At 41.6% G+C, this 25,749-nt stretch overlaps 1 protein-coding gene across 3 annotated transcripts in view; it reads left to right on the top strand.

The window, feature by feature from the left end:
• Positions 1-25,749, top strand: part of TPX2 (TPX2 microtubule nucleation factor) — a 62,164-nt gene that overhangs the window by 31,364 nt on the left and 5,051 nt on the right. For all 3 annotated transcript variants that reach the window (XM_032143011.2, XM_032143012.2, XM_058432718.1), the window contains 9 exons: positions 686-808; positions 4,970-5,091; positions 6,254-6,405; positions 7,563-7,734; positions 11,011-11,152; positions 12,490-12,706; positions 21,793-21,888; positions 22,904-23,080; positions 23,454-23,600. In XM_032143011.2, coding sequence (XP_031998902.1) covers positions 686-808; positions 4,970-5,091; positions 6,254-6,405; positions 7,563-7,734; positions 11,011-11,152; positions 12,490-12,706; positions 21,793-21,888; positions 22,904-23,080; positions 23,454-23,600 — 1,348 coding nt within the window. The remainder of the gene's footprint in view (positions 1-685; positions 809-4,969; positions 5,092-6,253; positions 6,406-7,562; positions 7,735-11,010; positions 11,153-12,489; positions 12,707-21,792; positions 21,889-22,903; positions 23,081-23,453; positions 23,601-25,749) is intronic.

Here is a 25,749-nt window from a genome sequence, read left to right as displayed (position 1 = left end):
TTGCTGCTGGCTTTGGTTCAGTGGCTGATTTTTAGCTTTTTTTTTTTCATACTTGCTCTTCAAGATGCTGCTCTGTGTTTCTTAGCTTTTTTCTTTTGCTTGTTGTCTCACTGGCACAAGATGGCTGGTGTATCTCTAGGTGTTACGTTTAAGACAAGAAGAAGAGTACAGTAAAGGAAAAAGGGCAGCATCTATATCAGGAAACTTAAGTCTTTCCCAGCAACCCTTAAATTTTATTTCATTTGCCTAGACTTGTGTCACTTGGATTCCCTAGTTGCAGTAGAGGCTGTTGAGGCAAGTACAATACTTACTTGTAGCTTAGTGCGTTGCTGCTCCTCCCGAAATTGGGGTTTTATTAATAAGAAAGAGACAGAATAGATATTGGGATGGCAATTAACTCTGCCATTTGATCATTTGATGATGAGCAGTTAGCGTCCCTCCTTACTCTTCCAAACCACCACTAGATAACTCTTATCTTGATAGCGGTTGGCTTTCTCAAAGTTTACTCATTGAAGCCATTAATATATATGATCTAATGATACTATTGGAAGAATCATGTGGTCGAAGCATGCTTGTTATCCTATAGAATGAGAAAATTTAATCCATATGCAGTAGATTTGGGGAGGAGGGTACAGGCTATGCTTCAGGGAATCGAAAACATATTTTTTATCCTTTTCAACTCAAGTTCTAACAACAAAAAGAAGCCAGAGGAAGAAGGCAGTGCTCATCAAGATACTTGTGAAAAGAATGCATCTTCCCCAGAGAAAGCCAAGGGTAGACATACTGTGCCTTGTATGCCACCTGCAAAGTAAGTTTCTTTCCTGAATTTAAACTTTAGAATGAATGGTATAAAATTACAGATTTACATCTACAATCTGTTTGGTGTACCTGGAGGTTGGCAAACTCCTGAAGCTTTGACCATGGTGAGGTGAATTGTTACATGTGTCCTGATGGGTGCTCAGATTTTTAAATTTTTATTTAATTAATTAATTTTAAAGACAGGGCCTCATTCTGTTGCCTAGGTTGGCGTGCAATGGTGCAATCATGGCTCACTGCATCTTTGACCTCCTGGGCTTATGTGATCCTCCCACCTCAGTCTCCCAAGTAGCTGGGACTACAGGCATGCACTATCATGCCTGGCTCACTTTTTTTTTTTTTCTTTTTTTTGAGACAGAGGCTCACTCTGTTTCCCAGGCTGGAGTGCAGTGGCACGATCTTGGCTTACTGCAACCTCTGCCTCCCGAGTTCAAACAATACTCCTGCCTCAGCCTCCCGAGTAGCCCGGATTACAGGTGTGCACCACCATACCCGGCTAATTTTTGTATTTTTAGTAGAGATGGGGTTTCACCATGTTGGCCAGGCTGGTCTCGAATTCCTGACTTCAAGTGATCTGCCCGCCTTGGCCTCCCACAGTGCTGGGATTACAGGTGTGAGCCACCATGCCCAGCCTACCTGGCTAACTTTTACATGTTTTTGTAGAGATGGGGTTTCACTATGTTGCCCAGGCTCTCGAACTCCTGGCCTCAAGCAGTCCTCCTGCCTTGGTCTCCCAAAGTGCTGGGATTACAGATGTGAGCCACAGTGCTGGCTGGTGCTCAGATCTTGAACAGTCAGAAAAATATACTGTTGAAGCAAATTTAAAAGAAATAGAAAAGGAAAAAGTTAGCAACGGTTCTTACGACGTAAATTGAACATTTTTTTATTTTTCCAACCTCCCTGCTGGGTTTTACCCAAGCCAGCATACATATTTTCACAATCAGTTAATACAAAACCTTGGGTTCTGCTTTATTGACTTGCCATGAGATTATTTCAGATTTTGTTTCTGTGCTCCTACAAAATTTTCACATTTATCCTTTTTTGATAGATTGTTAATATTCTATCAAATTATGTTTAACTATTTTCTGTTGAAAATGTAGTTTCCAGCTTTTCGTGATTATAAGTACTCAGTCAACAACTTTATAGGCAGAACCATTTCTTTGAGTGATCTCCTCAGAATAAGGAAGGAGAAATTCCCCACAGGGTATGACCAGTTTTATCAGTGTTGATATTTATTGCCAATTTTGCTTCTGAAATGGAAGTACCAATTTATAGTGCCATCGGCTTTTTTTTTTTGAGATGGAGTCTCACTCTGTCACCCAGGTTGGAGTACAGTGGTGCAATCTTGGCTCACTGCAACCTCTGCCTCCTGGGTTCAAGTGATTCTCCTACCTCAGCCTCCTGAGTAGCTGGGATTATAGGCATGCATCACCACGCCTGGCTAATTTTTTTTTTTTTTTTTTTTTTTTGTGAGACAGAGCCTCACTCTGTCGCCCAGGCTGGAATGCAGTGGCGTGATTTCGGCTCACTGCAACCTCTGCCTCCCACGTTCAAGCAATTCTCCTGCCTCAGTCTCCCATGTGGCTGGGATTACAGGCACCTGCCACCACACCCGGCTCATTTTTTATTTTTAGTAGAGATGGAGTTTCACCATGTTGGCCAGGCTGGTCTTGAACTCCTGACCTTAAGGGATCTGTCTGCCTCAGCCTCCCAAAGCGCTGGGATTACAGATGTGAGCCACCATGACTGGCCCCAGCTAATTTTTGTATTTTTAGTAGAGATGGGGTTTCATGATGTTAGCCAGGCTGGTCTCGAACTCCTGACCTCAAGTGATCTGCCTGCCTCAGCCTCCCAAAGTACTGGGTATAGGTGTGAGCCACCATGCCTGGCCTGAAGTGCCATTGGCTTTGAATGAATATTTTTATTTTCTTATTATCTCATCTGCATTGTTTATTAACTTTTAAAATTTTCAGTTTTTTAAATTCATATAGATGGCATCAAATTATTATTTTAAAAATTTAATTGTAAATTGATAATTTATAGTTGTATATATTTATACAGTACAAAGTGATGTTATGATTCATGACTATAATTTGGAATAATTAAATCTAGCTAATTAACATATCTGTCACCGCAAATACTTAACACTTTTTGTAGTGAGAACATTTGGATTTTTTTTTTTTTTTCTTTTTTTTGAGATGGAGTTTCTCTCTTGTTGTTCAGGCTGGAGTGCAGTGGTGAGATCTCAGCTTACTGCAACCTCCGCTTCCCGTGTTCAAGTGATTCTCCTGTCTCAGCCTCCCAAGTAGCTGGGATTACCGGCACTTGCCACCATACCCAGCTAATTTTTGTATGTTTAGTAGAGATGGGGTTTTACCATGTTGGCCAGGCTGGTCTCAAACTCCTGACAGGTGATCCACCTGCCTCAGCCTCCCAAAGTGCTGGGATTACAGGCATGAGCCACCGCGCCTGGCTGGAATTTATTCTCTTAGTGTATTACTATTATTAATGATATCCTCCACCCTGTGCAGTAGATCAAAAGAAAAATCTTTTTCCTCTTATCTGAGATTTGTTGTACTCTTTAATTGTCATCTCCCCATTTCCTCCAACCCCCAGCCACAAATTATTTTAATTTTTATGTATTTGCTGACAAGATTGTATTACTGCTACTATTGTAAGCATTTTTCCATATTTCCTCTTGGGTGAATTATCTGTTTCCTTTTTATTTTTTTTCTTATTGGTAACCTTATTTGCCTATAAGTGTCCTTGGTGATATTTTCCTTACAAGAATGGATACTCTGTATTGAATGTTACCATGTGTCAAGCACTTCAGAGACATCATCTGATCGAACAGTCATAAATAGGATGTGAACATGAGTATTTACACTCTCATTTCACAGTGGAGAAAACTGAGGCTCAGGGAAGTTAAATAGTTTTCTCAAGATCATTATAGGCAGCAAATGAAATGACAGGGTTGGGATTTAGTCGGCTTTACTTCTCAGTTTCTTCCCTCTGTTACATGTATTTTATGTATATTAACCCCAGGTTGTAGATATTTTCCTCATTCTAACTGGTCTTTTTTTGTTTTTGTTTTTGAGACAGGGCCTTGCTGTGTTGCCTAGGCTGGTCTTGAACTCTTGGGCTCAAGCAATGTTTTTGCCTCAACTGGGATTACAAGGGCATGCCACTGCACTAGGCTTCTACTGGTCTTTTAGTTTTTCTTGTGGCTTACAACCTAATCTTTTTTGTTGTTGTTGCTGTTGTTTTTGGAGATGGAGTCTCACTCTGTTGCCCAGGCTGGAGTATAGTGGTGCAATCTTAGCTCACTGCAACCTCTACCTCCTGGTTTCTAGTGATTCTCCTGCCTCAGCCTCTCGAGTAGCTGGGATTACAGGTGCCTGCCACTACATCTGGCTAATTTTTGTATTTTAGTAAGATGGGGTTTCACCATGTTGGCCAGGTTGGTCTCGAACTCCTGACCTCAGGTCATCCACCCGCCTTGACCTCCCAAAGTGCTGGGTTACAGGCATGAGCCACTGCACCCAGTCCAATCTCATCATTTATGATCATATTTATGGATATTTTGTAATTTATTCTAATCTATTTTAGTTATTTTCTTCTGAAATTTTTTCAGTATTTTGGTATAAAGTGTGCATTTTCTTGTCTTTATTTTATTTTTTTTATTTTTGAGATGGAGTCTCGCTCTCTGGCCAGGCTGGAGTGCAGTGGCGTGATCTTGGCTCCCTGCAACCTCCACCTCCCAGGTTCAAGCGATTCTCCTGCCTCAGCCTCCCCAGTAGCTAGAATTACAGGCGTGTGCCACCACACCTGCCTAATTTTTGTATTTGTAGTAGAGACAGGATTTTACCATGTTGGCCAGGATGGTCTTGAACTCCTGACCTCAGGTGATCTGCCCACCTTGGCCTCCCAAAGTGCTGGGATTATAGACATGAGCCACCACGCCTGGCCAAAGTGTGCATTTTTATTTATTTTCATGGTGTTATCTAATTAAGTTAGCATCTATTAGATGATATTTTTTGGTTTTGATGATTATTTTATCACAGGTTAAAAATATTATATAATGCCTGTAGATTCTTTTGAGTCACTGAGCGCCTTTCTCCTCTCTCTTCTCATTTATTGATTTTCTCTTTAGGCAGAAGGTTCTAAAAAGTACTGAGGAGCAAGAGCTGGAGAAGAGTATGAAAATGCAGCAAGAGGTGGTGGAGATGCGGAAAAAGAATGAAGAATTCAAGAAACTTGCTCTGGCTGGAATAGGTGAGCTTGGCTATGGTTGGGTCTGATTCATGAGGGGTGGTTCTTACAGTCTTGGTAGGTGTTTTTGAAGTCTCTAAAGTAAATAAAAGGGCTTTCTCATTTAGTAGTCAGCGTAAAAAAGATGTGTTTATTCCTTAGCACTTTTTACATATACTGGTACTTTACATATATTGGTACTTACGTATATTGGTACTTTCTTTTTTTTTTTTTTTTTTTTTGAGACAGAGTTTTGCTCTTGTTGCCCAGGCTGGAGTGCAGTGGTGCGATCTCGGCTCAACACAACCTCCGCCTCCCGAGTTCAAGCAATTCTCCTATTTCAGCCTCCTGAGTAGCTGCGATTACAGGGGTCCACCACCATGTCTGGCTAATTCTTTGTAGTTTTAGTAGAGGTGGGATTTCATCATGTTGGCCAGGCTGGTCTCGAACTCCTGACCTCAGGTGATCTGCCCACCTCAGCCTCCCAGAATGCTGGGATTACAGGCATGAGCCACCGTGCCCGGCCCACTGGTACTTTCTTAAAAGTCTGTTCTTGGTCTTAGGGAAAAAAAGGAACTTGGATTGAGACAGAAGATAAAGTAATTGGGCAGGCCAGTTTGTTGTTTTCCTATTTTTTTCTAAAGGCAGAGGAAAAGAAAACTGAGTCAAATCCAATTCACCTATGGAGGAAAAATATAACTGAGAGAGCTGAAGGGGTCACAGTTCTGCTTTGCTCGGGCATAGAGTTGTTATTGGTGGAGTCATAACTATAAAGTTCTCCTTACTGGATTGAAAAAGCACCCCTGGAGTTTATAGGATTTTCCTCTTAGAGATGTTGAGTTAAATGTGCTTTCAAAGTCAATCCATATCTTTTCTTATCAAAAGTATTCCAGTTATTCTTTTTCTCCATAGCTATGACCACACCTGGGAGATGGGATTCTTCTACGCTGTGCTACTACTTTTTTTGAGTTTGCATCTGACTGAAAGGCCTCAAACCTAATAGTACTCAGTGAATATGACACATATATTAGTGTCCCTGAGGACTACTTCAAGTTTTGGGTTACATGTAGATAGTGAGCAAAGTTAGATCCATGGTGACAGAAATAGCAAAAGGACTGGAGTAAAGGGGATTTACTGGTGTTCCCTATCTTAATGTTGTCTGTGTTTTACTGTGTTTGTGTCTCAGGGCAACCTGTGAAGAAATCAGTGAGCCAGGTCACCAAATCAGTTGACTTCCACTTCCGCACAGATGAGCGAATCAAACAACATCCTAAGAACCAGGAGGAATATAAGGAAGTGAACTTTACATCTGAACTACGAAAGCATCCTTCATCTCCTGTAAGTTGATGGACTAAATGAACATTTCGGTTACTAATATTCATTTAGGATTTATGTGTAGCATTTGTGGTCACTGTTTATAATAGTATAATTGAGAAAAAAACCTTGTGTCTATAAAGTTGTGTAAAATATAACAGATCTTTTTTTTTTTTTGAGATGGAGTTTCACTTTTGTCACCCAGGCTGGAGTGCAATGGCGCGATTTCGGCTCACTGCAACCTCCGCCTCCCGGGTTCAAGTGATTTTCCCGCCTCAGCCTCCCAAGTAGCTGAGATTACAGGCGCCTGCCACCACGCCCAGCTAATTTTTGTATTTTTTGTAGAGACAGGGTATCCCCATGTTAGCTAGGCTGGTCTCAAACACCTGCTTCAGCCTCCCAAAGTGCTGGGATTACAAGTGTGAGCCATCATGCCTGGCCAATATAACAGATCTTATAGGAAAAATAGGGTTGGGGCAGACCAGTCAAATCTCATGCAGTTTTGTTACCAGAGCACCAACAATATCAGTAATAATCGTAAGTAAAAATTCTAGTGCTAATAATCTCCACTCGCATTTGTAGTCAGTATCATCATTTTTTGAAATTAGTTATTTGCACTCTTAAACCCTGAGGTTATGCTTCTTTCTTTGAGATACAGGTCTTTGAAGGCTTTTGCTTCCAATTAGAGACAGTTTTATCAAAATTACTGGTCCAAGGAATAGGAATAAGCGTCTTCATCAGTCACTTTAGGGGATGTACGGAGAGATACCACTGATTCAGGAAGCTGCCTGACCTGATGCAGACCCAGAGGCCCAATCAAATTTTTTTTTTTAAGTGGAGTTGAGGGTGAGATTCCTTTGCAGTGCTTTTTGACTTCAATTCTAAGATAGCTTACTCTGGATTCCTTCAAAACATTGACATGGTTGGGGAAAAATTACCTATGTACTATTCCAGAACATAAGATTTGTTAAGTGCTAGATCCTTTCTTCCTTTTTTTTTTTTTTTTTTTAAATGAGAATAGACTAGTTATAACCCTTGCTCAAGGACTGACAAACTTCAGAATAATAATCTTGGTTTTACACAGGCCTTTTTTATTGGTCCTCTGTGCCGAATATGTGGCTTATGGTAGATGTGAGCTCTTCCGTGACATTTCATTTGGGGAACAACTTTTCTCTTTACAGGCCCGAGTGACTAAGGGATGTACCATTGTTAAGCCTTTCAACCTGTCCCAAGGAAAGAAAAGAACATTTGATGAAACAGTTTCTACATATGTGCCCCTTGCACAGCAGGTTGAAGACTTCCATAAACGAACCCCTAACAGATATCATTTGAGAAGCAAGAAGGATGATATTAGTAAGTTTCCTACCAGTGTCACAGTTGGATGGAACCTCTCCTATATTCCCTCTGCTTACATCTTAGGCACAGATTTGTCTTTAGCTGAAATCCTAGTTTTTCAATTAAAGTATGGCATGTGACTATGCAGACAACAAATGTATCCTTCAGAATTTTTCAAACCACCCAGCTATCTGTCTCATACCCATCAACCATCTTGATCCTCCTCATCAATAATTGGCCAAGGGGAATGAATTAAGGTAACCTGAGATGTTATTACATATCCTTAACGGACATTTTTGCCATGTGTCAAAGTGTCACATTGTATTTAGTTACCTATAGAAAATGAAGGCATTTCATTCATTCAAGGCTATGTGCTTTTTATTCAGTGGTCCACCAAAATTTTTACTACTACTAACCAGGCACACTGTGTTAGATGTATAGAGGTAAATAAAATGGACTTGGTGCTACTCAACATCAAGTTTCTAATTCAAGTTTCAAAACTCGACATCAAGTTTCTGACATCAAGTTTCAAAAGCCTTTACCATAATTTGTAGTGACCTATTTATCTCTGTCGTTAGAGATAAGTTAATTAGTTCTTTGCATTCTTAAACTGTCATTAGAGATAAATAGGTCACTACAAATTATGGCAAGGGTTTTTGAGGAGGGAGATGCAAGAGTCAAAGGAGGTGGGAGATAGGGAGAGCATGTCTGAATGTTGAGAAGTCTTGTCAGGGATAAAGAAGCTGAAGGTACGAGAGAGAGGATATAACTAATGGATTAAGTCCCTGAGCAGGCAGGTATTGGAGGGATACTTAGCACAGGTGGAGTGAGTGTTCTTTAAAAGGAGGATGGAAGAGTGGGAGGAATGGGTGCAAATACTGGGAGAGTTTGTAGATTTGGTGGTGAGCAGATGAGTGGATTCTAATTTAATAGTTTCTATCTTTATGGAAATAATTTCTACAAGAAGGAAGATGAAATCTGAAGGGTGGAGGTGGTATTAAATAGTTGTTGGGAGTATAGGGATAGTATTCTGGATAAAGCAGAATGTGGTTGTTTTACCTTTGAGAATCTCTAAATTTTTTATATCCTTGCATAGCCATTTTTTTTGAGACAGAGTCTCGTTCTGGCTGTCATCACCCAGGCTGGAGTGCAGTGGCACGATCTCGACTCACTGCAACGTCCACCTTTTGGGTTCAAGAGATTCTCGTGCCTCAGCTTCCCGAGTAGCTGGGATTATAGGTGTGTGCCACCATGCCCAGCTACTTTTTGTATTTTAAGTAGAGACCAAGTTTTGCTGTGTTGGCCAGGCTGGTCTTGAACTCCTGGCCTCAAGTGATCCGCCCGCCTCAACCTCCCAAAGTGCTGTGATTACAGGTGTGAGCCACTGTGCCTGGCCAAGTACAGCATTTTTAAATATTGTTATTATGTTCTAGTGGCCAAAATGATTTTGTTAGATTTTATAGTATGAAAATAATGAAATATTCTTTATTCTAATGGAAATTTAAATATTAAGCATAACTTTTCAAATAATGTATGACTCAGGGTCTGATATGTCCTGCTTTTAGAATACTAGTCCTGGTAAATGGAAAGAGAAATTACATCATGCAATTTTTATTTAAAACTTTGTACAGTTACAGCTAAATAATGGTTACATGTATCTTTGAAACATGGCTTATTTCTAAAATAGATTTGGTTTTCATCTACCACTGTTATGTGACAAGACCTAAATTGAAAGATTCATTCTATATTAGTTATGAAAATTGACAAGGTTTCACTGGCCAGGTAAATTAATATTTTCAATGAGTGGTGGTGATGTCTTAATATTGATGCTTTAACATAGTTTTTAACTTTCTGCATTTGATTTTCTGTAAGAGGTGGTCTTGATGCTTTTATATTGATTTCATAAAATTGGGAGTTTTCACTTGGTCTTCTTTTGTTTTTTATTTATTTATTTATTTATTTTCCTTCTTGTTTTGCTTTTTAGAGACAGGGTCTTGCTGTGTCACCCAGGCTGGAGTGAAGTGGCATGATCATGGCTCACTTCAGTGTCCAACTCCTGGGCTCAAGCAATCCTCCTGCCTTAGCCTTCCAAGTAATTGGGACTATAGGTGCATGCCACCATGCTCACCTAATTTTTATATTTTCTTAGGAGACAGGGTCTCTTTATGTTGCCCAGGCTGGTCTTGAGCTCCTGGCCTCAAGCAGTTCTCCTGCTTTGGCCTTCTAAATTGCTAGAATTACAGGTTTGAGCCATTCTGTTCAGGCTTTACTTGGTCTTTAGGAAGGCCTTATATATATATTATTATTATTTTTTTTTTTTGAGACGGAGTCTCGCTCTGTCGCCCAGGCCGGAGTGCAGTGGTGCTCATTTGGCTCACTTGGCTCACTGCAAGCTCTGCCTTCCGGGTTCATGCCATTCTCCTGCCTCAGCCTCCCGAGTAGCTGAGACTACAGGTGCCTGCCACCACGCCTGGTTAATTTTTTGTATTTTTAATAGAGACGGGATTTCACCGTGTTAGCCAGGTTGGTCTCAATCTCCTGACCTCGTGATACCCCCGCCTCGGCCTCCCAAAGTGCTGGGATTACAGGCGTGAGCCACTGCATCCGGCCAGGAAGGCCTTATATCTTAAAGCTGGAATAAGCAAAATTTTTTTGTGTTAATAACAAGCAAAATAATTGGCATTGTCAATAGAAAGTATAGGCCTGGCCAGGCACAGTGGCTTAACGCCTATAATCCCAGCACTTTGGGAGGCTGAGGTGGGTGGATTGCTTGAGCCCAGTAGTTCAAGACCAGTCTGGGCAACATAGTGAAACCCTGTCTCTACAAAGAATATAAAAATTAGCTGCGCAAGGTGGTGCATGCCTGTAATCCCAGCTGCTTGGAAGGCTGAGGTGGGAAGATCACCTGAGTCCAGGGAGGTTGAAATTGTAGTGAGCCATTATGCCCCTGCACTCTAGCCTGGGCAACAGAGTGAGACCTGTCTCAAAAACAATGAAAGTCAGTCTAGGCCTGTGCAGTGATAAGGAACCTGTCAGACATGGATGGATTTTCAGTTCAGAAGATGACAGTAGAGTTTACCCAAAGGCTACCTTAGTCATACCCCTCAATAAAAGAGGTATAGGGGAGAAGTAACTGAATGTTGGTTGGTTTGACCGATGTAAGCTGATCTGAGTGTTGTGGGCCCGCCACTCTGTGGTTGGTTTATCCCTCTCTCGGCTACATAGGTGAATCAGCACTTACAAGTAAACTGGGTCTTGCGGAGCTAGATGAACACCTGTCTTCTCTGTTTACAGACCTGTTACCCTCCAAATCTTCTGTGACCAAGATTTGCAGAGACCCACAGACTCCTGTTCTGCAAACCAAACACCGTGCACGGCCTGTGAACTGCAAAAGTACAGCAGAGCTGGAGGCTGAGGAGCTCGAGAAACTGCAACAGTAAGTCCCACTGGCAGTATCTGAGGAAGAAAGAGTTCCACGAACCTGCCTACTTTATTTTCAGTTCTGTAAGGGTGACAGTTGCTATTTTTCTTTCCGTAAAAATTTATGGCATTTGAGTAGTAGGCTCTGCAGGGTACGCCCCTGCCTATATGATTTAAGGACTATAGTGGGAATATGGAGATGTCCTGGAATATAAACTGGTAAAAATTGAATCCAGGCTGGGTGTGGTGGCTCACACCTGTAATCCCAGTACCTTGGGAGGCCGAGGCAGGAGGATCACTTGAGTCCAGGAGTTTGAGACCAGCCTGGGCAACATGGTGAAACCCCATCCCTACAAAAAATACAAAAAAAAAAGTTAGCTGGGCATGGTGGCGTGCGTCTGTAGTCCCACCTACTAGGGGGCAGCCTGAACCCAGGAGGTCAATGCTTCAGTGAGCCAAGATCACGCCACTATACTCTAGCTTGGGTGACAAAGCAAGCCTGTCTCGCACATACACACACACACACACACACAATTGAATCCAGAGGTTGGAGTAGAAGAACTTACTTAGGATTTCAATTAAGGAATGCCCTCTAAGGTTAAGTTAGGTACACCCTTTTGTGACTCCCCAAGGGATTGTTACAGCTATTATTGGTGGAGGGAAATGGAAACTTAGTGTGATTCGTAGCATTGGAGTTTATTTCCTGTATCCTTCTTCCGTTCCTTTTTGTGCTTCTTTTGAGGAGGGGGAGCTTCTTCTGTGAAGTGAAGCCTCAATTCTTAAGTGGTAGGGATGTTAGGACTGTCTGATTTATTCGTTCTTCTAGAGGTAAAGATAGTGCTGTAGAGAGTTGAAATTTTACTGTGTGTGACGGGTAATCATTTTTTCTTTTATTCTTTTATTATTTTTTATTTATTTTTTTGAGATGGAGTTTCGCTCTTGTTGCTCAGGCTGGAGTGCAGTTGTGCCTCTCAGCTCACTGCAACCTCCGCCTCCTGGATTCAAGAGATTCTCCTGCCTCAGCCTCCCTAGTAGCTGGGATTACAGGTGTGCACCACCACGCCTGGCTAATTTTTGTATTTTTAGTAGAGATGGGGTTTCACCATGTTGGCCAGGCTGGTCTTGAACTCCTAACCTCAAATTATCCACTCATCTTGGCTTCCCAAAGTGCTGGGATTACGGGCATGAGCCACCATGCCTGGCCTGTTGTTTTTCGTTTTTATTTATTTTATTCTGTTGTCCAGTCAATGGGAGCATAATCTTAATGATTACTATTCTTTGTGGTTGGCTTACTTTGTGAAGTTTTCATTTTATTAAAATTTTTTTGTGGTTATTTAAATTTTCACCTTACAGATACAAATTCAAAGCACGTGAACTTGATCCCAGAATACTTGAAGGTGGGCCCATCTTGCCCAAGAAACCACCTGTGAAACCACCCACCGAGCCTATTGGCTTTGATTTGGAAATTGAGAAAAGAATCCAGGAGCGAGAATCAAAGAAGAAATCAGAGGATGAACACTTTGAATTTCATTCCAGACCTTGCCCTACTAAGATTTTGGAAGATGTTGTGGTAAGGTTGAGGCTATGTGTGCTGGCAGAAGTGTCCTGCTCATGACCAAATATCCACCCATTCACACAAAAGTTTGGGTAGATATTATGAGCAGGGCATCATATTAGGAACTGCAGGTGATAAAGAGACTTATCGGAAGTGGGTTTTGCTTTTAGTTAACTCAAAGTCTGGTATGGGAGACAATATATGTGTGGATAATAGAAAATGGACAGAAGTGTTCTGAGAGAGATGACAGTTAAAATAGGAATTCAGAGGAGAAAATGGTTTCTTCCAGATAGAAAGTTCAGGGTGTGCTTTGTAGAGAGGCACCATTTGACCTGAGCCTTGACGACGTGTAGTAATAGTTATTGTGTTGCTATTGTTGTCATAATAGCTGACACTTTTACTATGTGCCAGGACTACTCTAAGCCCTTTTCATATATTAGCCCATTAGTTTTGACAACAACCCCTTTAGGTGGGTTACTTTATCACCTGTTTCAGATGAGGTAACCGAGGCACACAGAGGTTATGTAGTATTCCTAGAGCACTCAGCTAGTACATGGTGGAGCAAGTAAGAGTTCAGACACTCTAGCTACAGAGTCTGTGATCTTAATACCTCATTATATTGCCTCTCCATTACATGGTAGAATTTTGACTTGCAGAAATGCAAATGGACTGGATTGGCAGAACATTCCAGGCAGTAGGAATTACATGATAAAAAGCCTGATGGTGGGAAACAAGAAGCTTCTACTGGGAGCTGTTAGTGGGTCAGTTAAGCTGGAGAAAAGTTTATCAAGAGCCACTGGAAACTGTTTCAGAGAAGTGGGCTGCAGTTTGATAATAGGCTCACAACCACAATTTTAGAGAAAATGTGCAATCAGGAAGCAAGGCTACAGTCAGAGAATAAGCAATGGAGTTAAGCACCTGCATAAATGCGAAAGTGGCTTTTAGTTACATTTCAGTGCAGATGGGGACCTCACCCGCCGCCACTGGTTTGGATTGCCTGGATTGATGCAGGTCCGGGGTAACTCTAGAAGCACTCTGTTTTCCTATCTTCTTTCTTTTTGCTTGCTTTAGAGTCACCATGCTTTTAGGGGAAACTATACCAATGTATTACCTTTGACTGAGTACCTAGTTTTGTTTATTGTATTTTCTTAGCACTAAATCAGAAGCAACTTGAAGTTATATTTTCCAGGCTTTACAAAAATCATGATTATGCTTAGAAATGGTTCTCCTCCCTGATACCTACTTTTGATTGAGAGCTTTTTGCGTGAGGTCTCTCTTCTGTTCACGATGCTTTTTTTTCCCTGCCATGATGCACATGTACTATATGACAAGCTCTGTTACAATAAACTTTTAAGAAATCTTCCCCCACCCAAGTGATTAATCTCCAAGGGCTGTGCCTTCTTTGTCTTTACCCATTGAGGAAACAGTGTTGTGAATACAAGGGAAAAGTAGGTTATGTGCAAACCTCAGAGTTCTAGAGCCAGAAGGACTCAACGTTTAGTTTTACATACAAGAAAATGGAGCCCCAGATAAGAGAAATTATTTCTTCAGGGTTTCTATAACACTCTTTTGGCACCTTGCTTTTTGTTTTTTGTTTTTTTTCGAGGTGGAGTTTAGCTCTCGTTGCTGGAGTGCAGTGGTGTGATCTCAGCTCACGGCAACCTCCACCTCCTGGATTTAAGCGATTCTCCTGCCTTAGCCTCCTGAGTAGTTGGGATTACAGGCACATGCCACCACGCCTGGCTAATTTTTGTATTTATAGTAGAGATGGGGTTTCACCATGTTAGCCCGGCTGGTCTCGAACTCCTGACCTCAGGTGATCCAACCACCTTGGCCTCCCAGAGTGCTGGGATTACAGGCGTGAGCCACCGTGCCTGGCTGGCACCTTGCTTTTAATAACGTATTTTCCTCCGAGCTTTTCCCCCTACCTAAGTTTTTGTTTTTATTTATGTACCACTCTCTCAATTTGTCCTATATCCTTGTACCTTACTTACATACCAATATTATTATTTTAAAAATCAACTCACTTCGTAACCTAACGTAAATTTAAAGGGAACTTTTAAATAAATATGTAAATGGAAAACCAGTACCTTTTGCCACAAATAACACAGCAATAATAGCTAATACTTATATAATGCTTATTACATGCCAGGTCTTTATTCTAAGCTCTTTACATTTATATAATAATGCACTTAATTCTCACAACAACCCTATGAGGTAAGCACTGTAGGTACTTTATCAATCCATTTTACAGTTAGGAAACATAGAGGTTAAATAACTTGCCCAAGATCACAAACTAGTGAGCGGCAGAGCTGGCATACGAATCTTAGGTGATATGATTCCAGGGTCCATGCTGTTATATAAAAATAGAGGTTACCTTTTAAAATAGAAGGTTCTTAGGAAATATGTGCTTATTTAAAAAAAAAAAGTCTACACCTCACCTAAGATCCTTTCTCATAGCATCAGTCACACCTGAACTGTTTTTTTTTTTTTGGAGACAGTCTCACTCTGTTGCCCAGGCTAGAGTGCAGAAGTGTAGTGATGTAATCTCGGCTCACCGCAACCTCTGCTTCCCAGGTTCAAGCAATTCTCATGCCTCAGCCTCCCGAGTAGCTGGGAATACAGGCACACACCACCATGCCCAGCTAAGTTTTGTATTTTTAGTAATGACTGGGTTTCGCCATGTTGCACAGGCTGGTCTTCAGCTCCTGGTCTCAAGCAATCCACCTGCCTTGGCCTCCCAAAGTGCTAGGATAGTAGGCGTGAGCCACCGCACCCAGCTGAACTACATTTTTGAAAACACTGATTAGGAAATTGGTTTGTCAGTTGTGTGTACTCTAGAAATGCTAGGGTGAAGTAGTAAGTAGGGAAGGGTGACCAGAGTTCATTAAGAGTTAGTTGAGATCTTAGAGTAGTTGTGTACCAGGTTATACCTGTGAAAATTCTCTGTAAACAGATCTGCAAAGCACTAGGTAAGGTGTGACCGAATTGACACAATTTGCAGAATGGAAGTGTTTGCCAAATCCAGCTGGTTCTCAGAGTCCTCTGGGGCTCTTATTACATGAACAGATTTGTTGGGTACATCACAGAGGGAGCCCAGATAAAGCACCGAGTATGGTGCCTGACACACAATAAGCAGGGGTATTGTTAATAGTAATTGTCATTTTATTGAGTGCTTACATTGTCCTGAGTACTTTATGTAGATTGTCTTATTTATGTCTGATTACACTTCTAAGAGGTGGAGTCTGTACTTATCCCTATTTTTCAGACAAGGAAATAAACACTGAGAGGTATCTAGTATGCAGAACCAGAATCTGAGCCCATCATCTCCTTAAACACTATATTATTGTACCCTACAATGCTTACTGTTATCATATTTATTTTGGCAAATGAGGTTTCTGAGTTTGATACTGGCTGTTTGCAGGTTTCCCTACTAAAATTTCTAGTGATTTGACTTCAATTCTTGGTTTCTAGAGAAGCATAGCATAGGAAGAGATGTTAGATGTGTTTTCTCTTTTTTTTTTTTTTGAGACTGAGTCTTGCTCTGTCACCCAGGCTGGAGTGCAATGGCGCGATCTCGGCTCACTGCAAGCTCCGCTTCCCGGGTTCACACCATTCTCCTGCCTCAGCCTCTCCGAGTTGCTGGGACTACAGACGTCCACCACCACGCCCGGCTAATTTTTTGTATTTTTAGTAGAGACGGGGTTGCACCGTGGTCTCGATCTCCTGACCTCGTGATCCGCCCGCCTGGGCCTCCCAAAGTGCTGGGACTACAAGCGTGAGCCACCACGCCGGGCCTGTTAGATGTGTTTTCTTCTACCCGCTTCACTTTTCAGAAAGGGAGGTTTTGAAAGGGGTGCAAACCAAAAAGTATGAGACAGGTCTCAATCAATTTGGAAGTTTATTTTGCTAAGGTTAAGGACGCATGCCTGGGAGACAGGTCTGTACCCTTCTCCAAAGATGATTTTGAGGGCTTCATATTTTAAGGGGAAAGGGTGAATAGTGGGGAAAGGGGAAGAGATTTTGAAAAGGTGTGGGCAGATAAGAGGCAAATGGTTGCATTCTTTGTTCACATGTGAGAGGGGTAGAGGAATAGTTACTTATGCATTCATCTAGTTCAGTGAATCTGCATTTTTACATAAGATAATTAGGGCAGAGGCAGCAATCAGATGTGCATTTCTCAGGTGAGCCAAGGGATGACTTTGAGTTCTGTCCTTTGTCCTGTACCTGCGAAGATAAGCTATCAATTTATATTGTCAGGGTGAAATTCAACAGAACTGTTTTAAGGTGAAGATCTTGGGGCCCCCAAGGAATTTTCAAGTGGGCAAATTGTGAGGGAGGTATGTACCTTTTTCATCTTTGAACGGGAGGCAGGTTTGCCTGTTGAAGTTCCTAGCTTGACTTTTCTCCTTGGCTTACTGATTTTGGGGTCCCAAGGTTTATTCTCCTTTCACAGGGGAATGTAGCTTGCCCATGGAAACATTTAAAAGAAACATTTAAAAGAGAGTAAGTCGGCCAGGCGCGGTGGCTCACGCCTGTAATCCCAACACTTTTGGAGGCCAAGGTGGGCTGATCACCTGAGGTCAGGAGTTGGAGACCAGCCTGCCCAACATGGTGAAAACCCGTCTCTACTAAATACAAAAAAATTAGCTGGGTGTGGTGGCGGGCCCCTGTACTCCTAGCTACTCGGGAGGCTGAGGCAGGAGAATTGCATGAACCCAGGAGGTGGAGGTTGCAGTGTCCTGAGATTGCACCACTGCACTCCATCCTGGGCAACAGAGCGAGACTCTTGTCTCAAAAAAAAAAAAAAAAAGTCTTTGAACTTCTAGTGTTGGACTTTTACAGCAGAATTTAAGAGCCCACCTTCCAGAGCCTGATGCAGCTTGTCTGTCTGTTGCTGTTGTTCCCCATCCACATCCCCCCAGTGCTGAAGCTGTTTCGTGTGTCCTTACAGTGTTTCCTGTGCACTTCCACGTGTGGTTGATAAGTGGCAAGGGGACAATAAATAGAGTTGATAAAAGATGGGCTTGGGCAGCAGTGGGCCCAAGCGAGGCAGAAATGAGAAAAGGGCTCCTAGGGCAGAGGTGGAGTGATAAAGCCTTGAGCACGAGGGTGTGAAATGTGAACTTGGTGCTGACCTCTACTGGGCAGCCGGGGCACCACGGAGGTGGATGTGGTGTCAGTGAGACCAGTGAGTAATTTTAGCAGAGATACTTTAGGGATGACTTGGGGAGGCCAGCAGGCTTTTTAAAAAATATATATACTTCCCAAAATAACATTGCTTCAGAGTAGTTTCCTAACTGCCCTGGGACAGGCCTGAGATCCTGTCCCAGGGTACCTGGGGGGCACATCCTGTCTTAGGGAGAGGTATTCACCTCCTCATTCTCATCCTCAGTCCTGGCTGCTTTTCCTAAATGCATCATTTTTCCACCCCCATTCCCCCATTCTAACCACATATCACCTCTTTAGAGATACCTTCCCCTTCATTGAGGGAGCATCCCTCTAATAACCATTAGCTCCATATTCTGCTGGGTTTCTTTAGAGCACTTGTGAAAATTTGGAAGTATTTGATTTGTTACTTCTTCATTGTCTCTTTCCTCCATTAGAATGTGAGCTCCCTGAGAACAGGGACCGTGTATATCTATATTATTCACTCTGTATCCCCAGCCCCTAGCATAGTGACCACCACAGCACAAGCACTCTGATATCGGATAACTGAGTGAGTAATAGTAGAAGGTGACATGCACCTAGACGCTAGAAATTCAAAGATGGTATAAGACACGGCCCTTGTCCTCAAAGCTTTCACAGTCTGGTAGAGCAGATAGATGTGTAAATGAGTAAATACGGTAATATTAACCAACATATGTTCATTGAACAGTTACTACGGGGTCTTCTAGTAGGTGATATGGGAAGACAAAAGAATGCAAATGACAATATTCCAGTCCTCAAGGAGCTTATAATTTAAAAAACTTAAAATAGCAAAAAAAAAAAAAAAAAAAAATCCTTCTTTGTTTCTGTAAACCCAATTTTATTTTCATTATTTCCAATTGAGCCCCTAGTTAACTTTGATGGAAGGGGTGATGGGGTGTGAGTGGATGGTTGCTGCAAAGATGATTTTCATACATCATCTTTTCCTCTCCCCCAACTAATTAAGAGATTGAGCTCACTCATACATATCTACTTCATGGCCTACTTATTAGAGGTTTCCCTTGCTTCTCTTTTAAAATGCAGACATTTCTGTTGGGCGAATGCAGAGAGAGGGAATTATTTTAGAACTAAATGAATCCTCAATTACTTATTTCAATTACTTTATTTTATTAAAAAACCCCGAGGCCTAGAAGGATGTCTGATGTGTTCAAGGTTATACAGATTGGAAGCAGATCTGGGCTGGAACAGACAGACCTCTGGCTTCTTGCTCACTATTTGTCTCTCTTCCACTTGCCCCTGGTGCATTCAAGCAAGATGCTAGTGTCCACATGTCTATAGAAGAGCAGATTTTGTTGTTGTTGCTGTTTTATGTTAAACATCATTTGACAACCCATTTCTTGGAGTTTTGTCACTCTGAATACAAGATCTGCTATATTGGATTTCACTATGCTAATGATTCTAGCATTCTTTAGAAAACATATAAGAAATTTCACAGCAGAATGAGCACTCCCAGTGGTCACCTTGAGAGACTGTAAATCCCTTCCAATGATTGTGATACTGCACAAAGCATTATGGAAAAGCCATGCATCTGGAATCCTGAGATGAGCCTTTTGGATCCCTTCCAGGATGGCAAATCTTCACGTGTATTTTAAACATTAATTGCTTTTAGAATCTAGTCTAAGGTTATTTGGAACTAAAACTTCTGAGTAGTCCAAGATAATAGAGGTGGAAACTATTTGTTAAATGAATAGTAAAGATTGAGCAACTGTCTTGCATGGTCCAGAAAGTGCCTTTGAAAGTCACTCCAAGAAAGACATTCCAAACATGTTTCGAACGGTTGCAGCATTGTTGGGATTAAGGAGAAGGCTCCCAAGGTATCCTCCTAGAGTCCAAGGTATAAATTCTATTACTCATGTGTTCATTCATTCTTACTGCATTCATTCAACAAACATTTACTGAATGCTTTATACTTGCCAAGGTCTATGTTAGGTACTTGGGTCTGATGGAGTAAAATAGTCTCCATCCTCGAAGCACTCAGGCTAGCAGGGGGAAATGAACATCTAAATAAATAAGTGCAATTAAGTTTTGTATGGACTGTGATAAAACCATATACAATGGGATAAAGGGGTCAGTTCTGTAGGTCCTGGGAGTGGAGAGAGCTATTGAAAGGCTTTATAAAAGAGGAAAGGCTTTATAAAAGTGGAGGCTTGAAAAGATGAGTTGGGTGCTTTCAAGCAGCCGGGGCATTTCAGACAGAGAAAGCACAAGCAAAGGTAATGAGATAAGAACCATTTGGGGAGCGACCAGTAGTTCATTGTGGTTGGAATGTGATATATAGGGAGGGGTGAGAGGTAAGGCGGGAGAGTCAGGAGGGTACCAGATTAATGCTACTACTAAGGAGGCCATGAAGGAGATATTTATGAGTGAGATTCAAGCAAGTGCCTTGTGTTTCTTGGCAAGGAATTTGTTATGCTGTTGTAGGTAGGCAATAGGAGCCATTAAATAATTAATTTTTTTTTTTTGAGACGGAGTCTTGCTCTGTCACCCAGGCTGGAGTGCAGTGGTGCGATCTTGGGTCACTACAAGCTCCGTCTCCTGGGTTCATGCCAGTCTCCTGCCTCAGCCTCCCGAGTAGCTGGGACTACAGGCACCCACCACCATGCCCGGCTAATTTTTTTGTATTTTTAGTAGAGACGGGGTTTCACCATGTTAGCCAGGATGGTCTCGATCTCCTGACCTCGTGATCCACCCACCTCTGCCTCCCAAAGTGCTGGGATTACAGACATGAGCCACTGCACCTGGCCTAAAGAATTTTAAGTCAGGAAGTAATGTGATCAAATGTGTTTTAGAGTAATAATTTGGATTACATGCAGACAATGAATTGGAGGAATGAGTTGCGGAGCCGAAAGACTTAGGAGACTAGCAGAATGGCACAGGCAATAGTTGAAGTGGGTCTGGCAGTGAAACTTTAGGGAAAAGCAGAACAGAGAGCTGATGGGGGCAGGATGTGGACACGAGTGTAAGAAGAAATTGCTGAGGTTTTGTTTTGTTCTTAATCAATCTGGCCATACACTTCATTCAAAACAGCAGCCAAGAGATACCATTTTGCAGTTAGGATTAATTGCCAGATTTGTGATAGAATATAAATTCTGTGCGAATCAAAAAATGCTATGGAACAACTCTCTAAAATGTATTAGTTTTAAATTATGCACACAATATGATACATGTCATTTATTCCACAACGATTTGAAATGTTAGCAGTGCTTTAAAATCATTAAGGAAAAGTCTTCAGGGTAGTTGAATGTGTTGGAATTATGAGATATAAGGCTGGGTGCAGTGGTTCACATCTGTAATCCTCACACTTTGGGAGGCCAAGGCAGGAGGTTGCTTGAGGCCAGGAATTTGAGACCCATCTCTACAAAAAATGATTAGCTGGGCAAAGTGGTGCGCGCCTGTAGTCCCAGCTACTCAGGAGGCTGAGGTGGGAGGATCGCTTGAGCCCAGGAGGCAGAGGTTACAGTGAGCTGAGATTGCCCCATTGCACTCCAGCCTGGGCAACAGGGCGAGACTCTGTCTCAAAACAAACAAATAAAAGGATTACGAGAGGTAGAAAATTAAATTTCTCTCTTAATTCACCCTCAAAGAGATGTGAGAGTTGACAGTTTGGTGTTCTTTCCCTTTTAGTGTTCTTTTATTTTCTGTGCTTAGATTAATTATATTTTAAAAACTCAAAAATATCATTCTAGGCCACATGCAGTGGCTCACACCGGTAATCCCAGCACTTTGCGAGGCCGAGTCAGGAAGATTGCCTGAGCCCAGGAGTTTGAGACCAGCCTGGGCAACATAGTGAGACCCTGTCTCTACCCAAAGGGGGAAGAAAAGGATTTAATCTTCTCATACAGCTTAGTGGAGATCATTTTGTGATATCTAATTGAGTTGCTTACTCCTTTCAGGGTGTTCCTGAAAAGAAGGTACTTCCAATCACCGTCCCCAAGTCACCAGCCTTTGCATTGAAGAACAGAATTCGAATGCCCACCAAAGAAGATGAGGTGATTCCCTGGGAGTAGGGGGGTTCTTTTTCCTTCTATATAGTCAGTCAATCTAAGCCTTATCATTTATTAATCTTAATGGCGTTCAAAGGCAACCACTCTTTTCTGGACTTGTCTTTAAGAATGGGTATGAACATTTGTTCATTTTTTTGTTCCTCCAAGAACAAAGTAATTGGTAAGGGTATGAATTTTCTGCTCTTAGTGATAACTAGTTACAATTTATGGAAACAGTAAGGAGCAGTTAAGCATTGGAGGCTTGTCTGCCGTAGCATTGAAAATCAGCTGCTCTTTGTAACGTGGATCAAAAGTTGCACTTTATTTTGCCTTAGATTGTCACTATTCAGTGAGGGACTTTGAAAATTCATACTAAGCAATTACATCCACCTTGTCCTATCTCCATTAACCCAGAGGAGTTGCAAAGGTGACCGTGGTGATGGTTTATGGAATTTTAATATATAAACTGTCATTGATCAGGCCAGTTTCTTGTTACATCTCCCGTTTTATCTATAAATATCCAGAGTTAGGGTAATTTTATAGCAGATTGCAAGCATAAGCCTTTTTATAGGTTCATTTGAAACTAAAATACGCAGTAATCTTGTGTTACCAGCTTGAACCCAAACAACTTGGTCCTATTCTGGGTTTGGCAACCATTAAGTCCTAGTCACATGTTTTAATGAAGTCTAGAGGCTGGGTCAAAGAAGACACTAAGGTATATGCTTGGTTGGGACCGATCTTCTGATGTTCATTTTATTCATAATGTTAGATCTTATTTAGTTTTTACAACATTCCTGTGGAAAACTAGATCTTTTAAGAGTAATTGTGTTAGCCCTTGGTGGGAGATGACTTACCTAAGTCATCATCTTTCTTGGATAGAAAAGGAAGCTAAGACACCTAAGAGGCTGAGTGACTTGTTTTAATTAATGCCACATATTAATATAATGTCTTCTGACTCCACATTCTGGGGAAGTTGGAGAGAGTGAGGAGTCTTATTTCTAAACTGCAATTTTTTCCCTAGGAAGAGGACGAACCAGTAGTGATAAAAGCTCAACCTGTGCCACATTATGGGGTGCCTTTTAAGCCTCAAATCCCAGAGGCAAGAACTGTGGAAATATGCCCTTTCTCCTTTGATTCTCGAGACAAAGAACGTCAGTTACAGAAGGAGAAGAAAATAAAAGAACTGCAGAAAGGGGAGGTAGGTGTTTCCATTTCTGCAAGTAGTATAATACTATTCTTTGATCCCTCAAAGACAGTTTTTTCTGTAGTACTTTTAACTGTAAAATCACTGACTTCTTTTGATCCTTCTAAGAACCCTATAAAATATAAATGGGACAAGTAATTTAAATAATCCTTCTGGCACAAGGAGGTTAAGTGACTTGCCTCTGATCACGCTGGTGGTTATAGGCAATATTAGGAGGAAAGCCTAGATTTCCATTTGAACCCATTATTCTTTCATGCTGCTTTGAAAGCTGTCCTTCCTTATTTTTCAGATTCTTCCAGATATTCTGGAGCAGCTATTGCTTTCCAGCTAGTCTTTATCTTAAATCTCATGTTTTCTTTTCTGTTAGGTGCCCAAGTTCAAGGCACTTCCCTTGCCTCATTTTGACACCATTAACCTGCCAGAGAAGAAGGTAAAGAATGTGACCCAGATTGAACCTTTCTGCTTGGAGACTGACAGAAGAGGTGCTCTGAAGGCACAGACTTGGAAGCACCAGGTAGGGGATGGGGAGAGCAGCCAAAATGTTAATTGCGTGGTTGGTTGATTGGATAGGCAGACCCACCACACTGAAATCACCTAGGTTAACATACTAGATTGTTTCAGGGGCTCTCACTGTAAATCAGGGGTCAGCACATTATTTCTGCAAAGGGCCAGATAAGAAATATTTTAGGTTTTGTAGGTTACATATGGTCTCTGTCACATAGTGTGTATGTGTGTGTGTGTGTGTGTGTGTGTGTGTGTATGCACACATTTTTTTGTTGTTGTTGTTGTTTTTTGAGACAGAGTCTTGCTCTGTTGCCCAGGCTGGAGTGCAGTGGTGTGATCTCGGCTCACTGCAAGCTCTGCCTCCTGGGTTCACGCCAGTCTCCTGCCTCAGCCTCCCGAGTAGCTGGGACTACAGGTGCCCACTGCCAAGCCTGGCTAATTTTTTTGTATTTTTAGTAGGGATGGGGTTTCACTGTGTTAGACAGGATGGTCTCAATTTCCTGACCTCGTGATCCGTCTGCCTCGGCCTCCCGAAGTGCTAGGATTACAGGTGTGAGCCACCACACCCAGCCACGTGTTTTCAACTCTTAGTTTGTTTTGAGACAGAGTGTTGCTCTGTCACCCAGGCTGGAGTGCAGTAGTGCGATCTCGGCTCACTGCAACCTCCGTCTCGCAGGTTCAAGTGATTCTCCCACCTCAGCTTCCCGAGTAGCTGGGATTACAGGCACGCGCCACCATGCCTGGCTAATTTTTGTATTTTTAGTAGAGACAGGGTTTTGCCATGTTGGCCAGGCTGGTCTCAAACTCCTGATCTCAAGTGATCTGCCTGCCTTGGCCTCCCAAAGTGCTGGGATTACAAGCGTGAGCTACTGTGCCCAATCAACTCTTTAAAAATGTAAAAATCATTCTTAGCTCAAGGGCTGTCCTAAAACAGGTTGCAAGCTGGATTTGGCCTGTAGGCCAGAGTTTGCTGACCCCTGCTCTAAGTGATCACCTGGGAATGTCCCCTGCTCCAAGTGATCACCCGGGGAATGTAGGAACCAACAGGCTTTTCTGGAGTCGGGAGTCTCTTTAAGATATATTATCTGTTCCATCTATTAGACTCATTCATTGTGTTTATTCCTTTCTGTTGATGCATTGGTAAGAAACAGTATGGGAGAATAGATTATCAATATACAATGCTGTTTTCTCAGCATGATGTGCTATTTGCTCTTTATAAATGACAGGTGATTTAAAACAATTGGTTATTTGCTGATTTAATTGGGTTCTAATTCTGCGTGGCTGGAAAAAATTTCCCCTGAATTTCTAAGTTTATTGGGATTTTTATATCATCATTAATCTTGCATTCTTTCCAGAAGGAGCTCTAGGCTATTGTTTGTTTGTAGGAATTACCCCTCCTGAAGCCCGAGAGTTGTAATGGCTTACATGACTGAACGTTGGTCCCCTGTTGGTGTGGTTCTCTAGGAAACCTTAGGACTGTTGTCTTGGAAATAGTGAATTTCCCCTTCTCAATGACCAAGACACAAAATGTCTGTGTAGGGCATTTTCTGCAAAGAACAACAACAAAAGCAATTGTTTTAAAAAGCTTTTCAGAAATATAAAAGTAGAGTGAATAGTATAATGAATTTTCATGAACCCATCACCTGGTTCTATAGTGATCAAAACATGAAAAGTCTTATTTCATCCCAACTTCTACCCACTTATCTTACGCAGGATACTTCTACCTATATAAGATTACTTTGAAACAAATTCTGTGTAACATCCCTTTTCATCCAAAAATACTTCAGTGTATATATTTAAAATATAAAGACTTATAACCACAATAATATTCTCACACTTAAAAAGATTAAAAGTAATCAAATATCTGCACATTTCTCATAATTTTTTAAGCAGTTGAATTGTTAAAATCAATATCCATATATAGGTCTACATAGTGCCTTTGTTTGCTAAATCTCTGAATCTTCTTTCAATCTATAGGCTCCTCTCTTTGCATTTTATTTGTTGAATAAACTGTATTGTTTGTACTGTAGATTTTCCACAATCTGGATTTTGCTGATTGTGTTCCCACACCGTTGTTTAACATGTTCCTCTGTTGCTTTTATTTCCTATAAATGAGTAGTAAGATCTGGAGGCTTGATTCAATTCTGGTTAGATTTTTT

The sequence above is a fragment of the Hylobates moloch genome, unplaced genomic scaffold, assembly GCF_009828535.3.
Source record: "Hylobates moloch isolate HMO894 unplaced genomic scaffold, HMol_V3 SCAFFOLD_21, whole genome shotgun sequence".
Classification (NCBI taxonomy): Eukaryota; Metazoa; Chordata; class Mammalia; order Primates; family Hylobatidae; genus Hylobates; species Hylobates moloch.
Note: the sequence above shows the minus strand (reverse complement) of the source record. Positions and strands in the feature narration are given on the sequence as shown.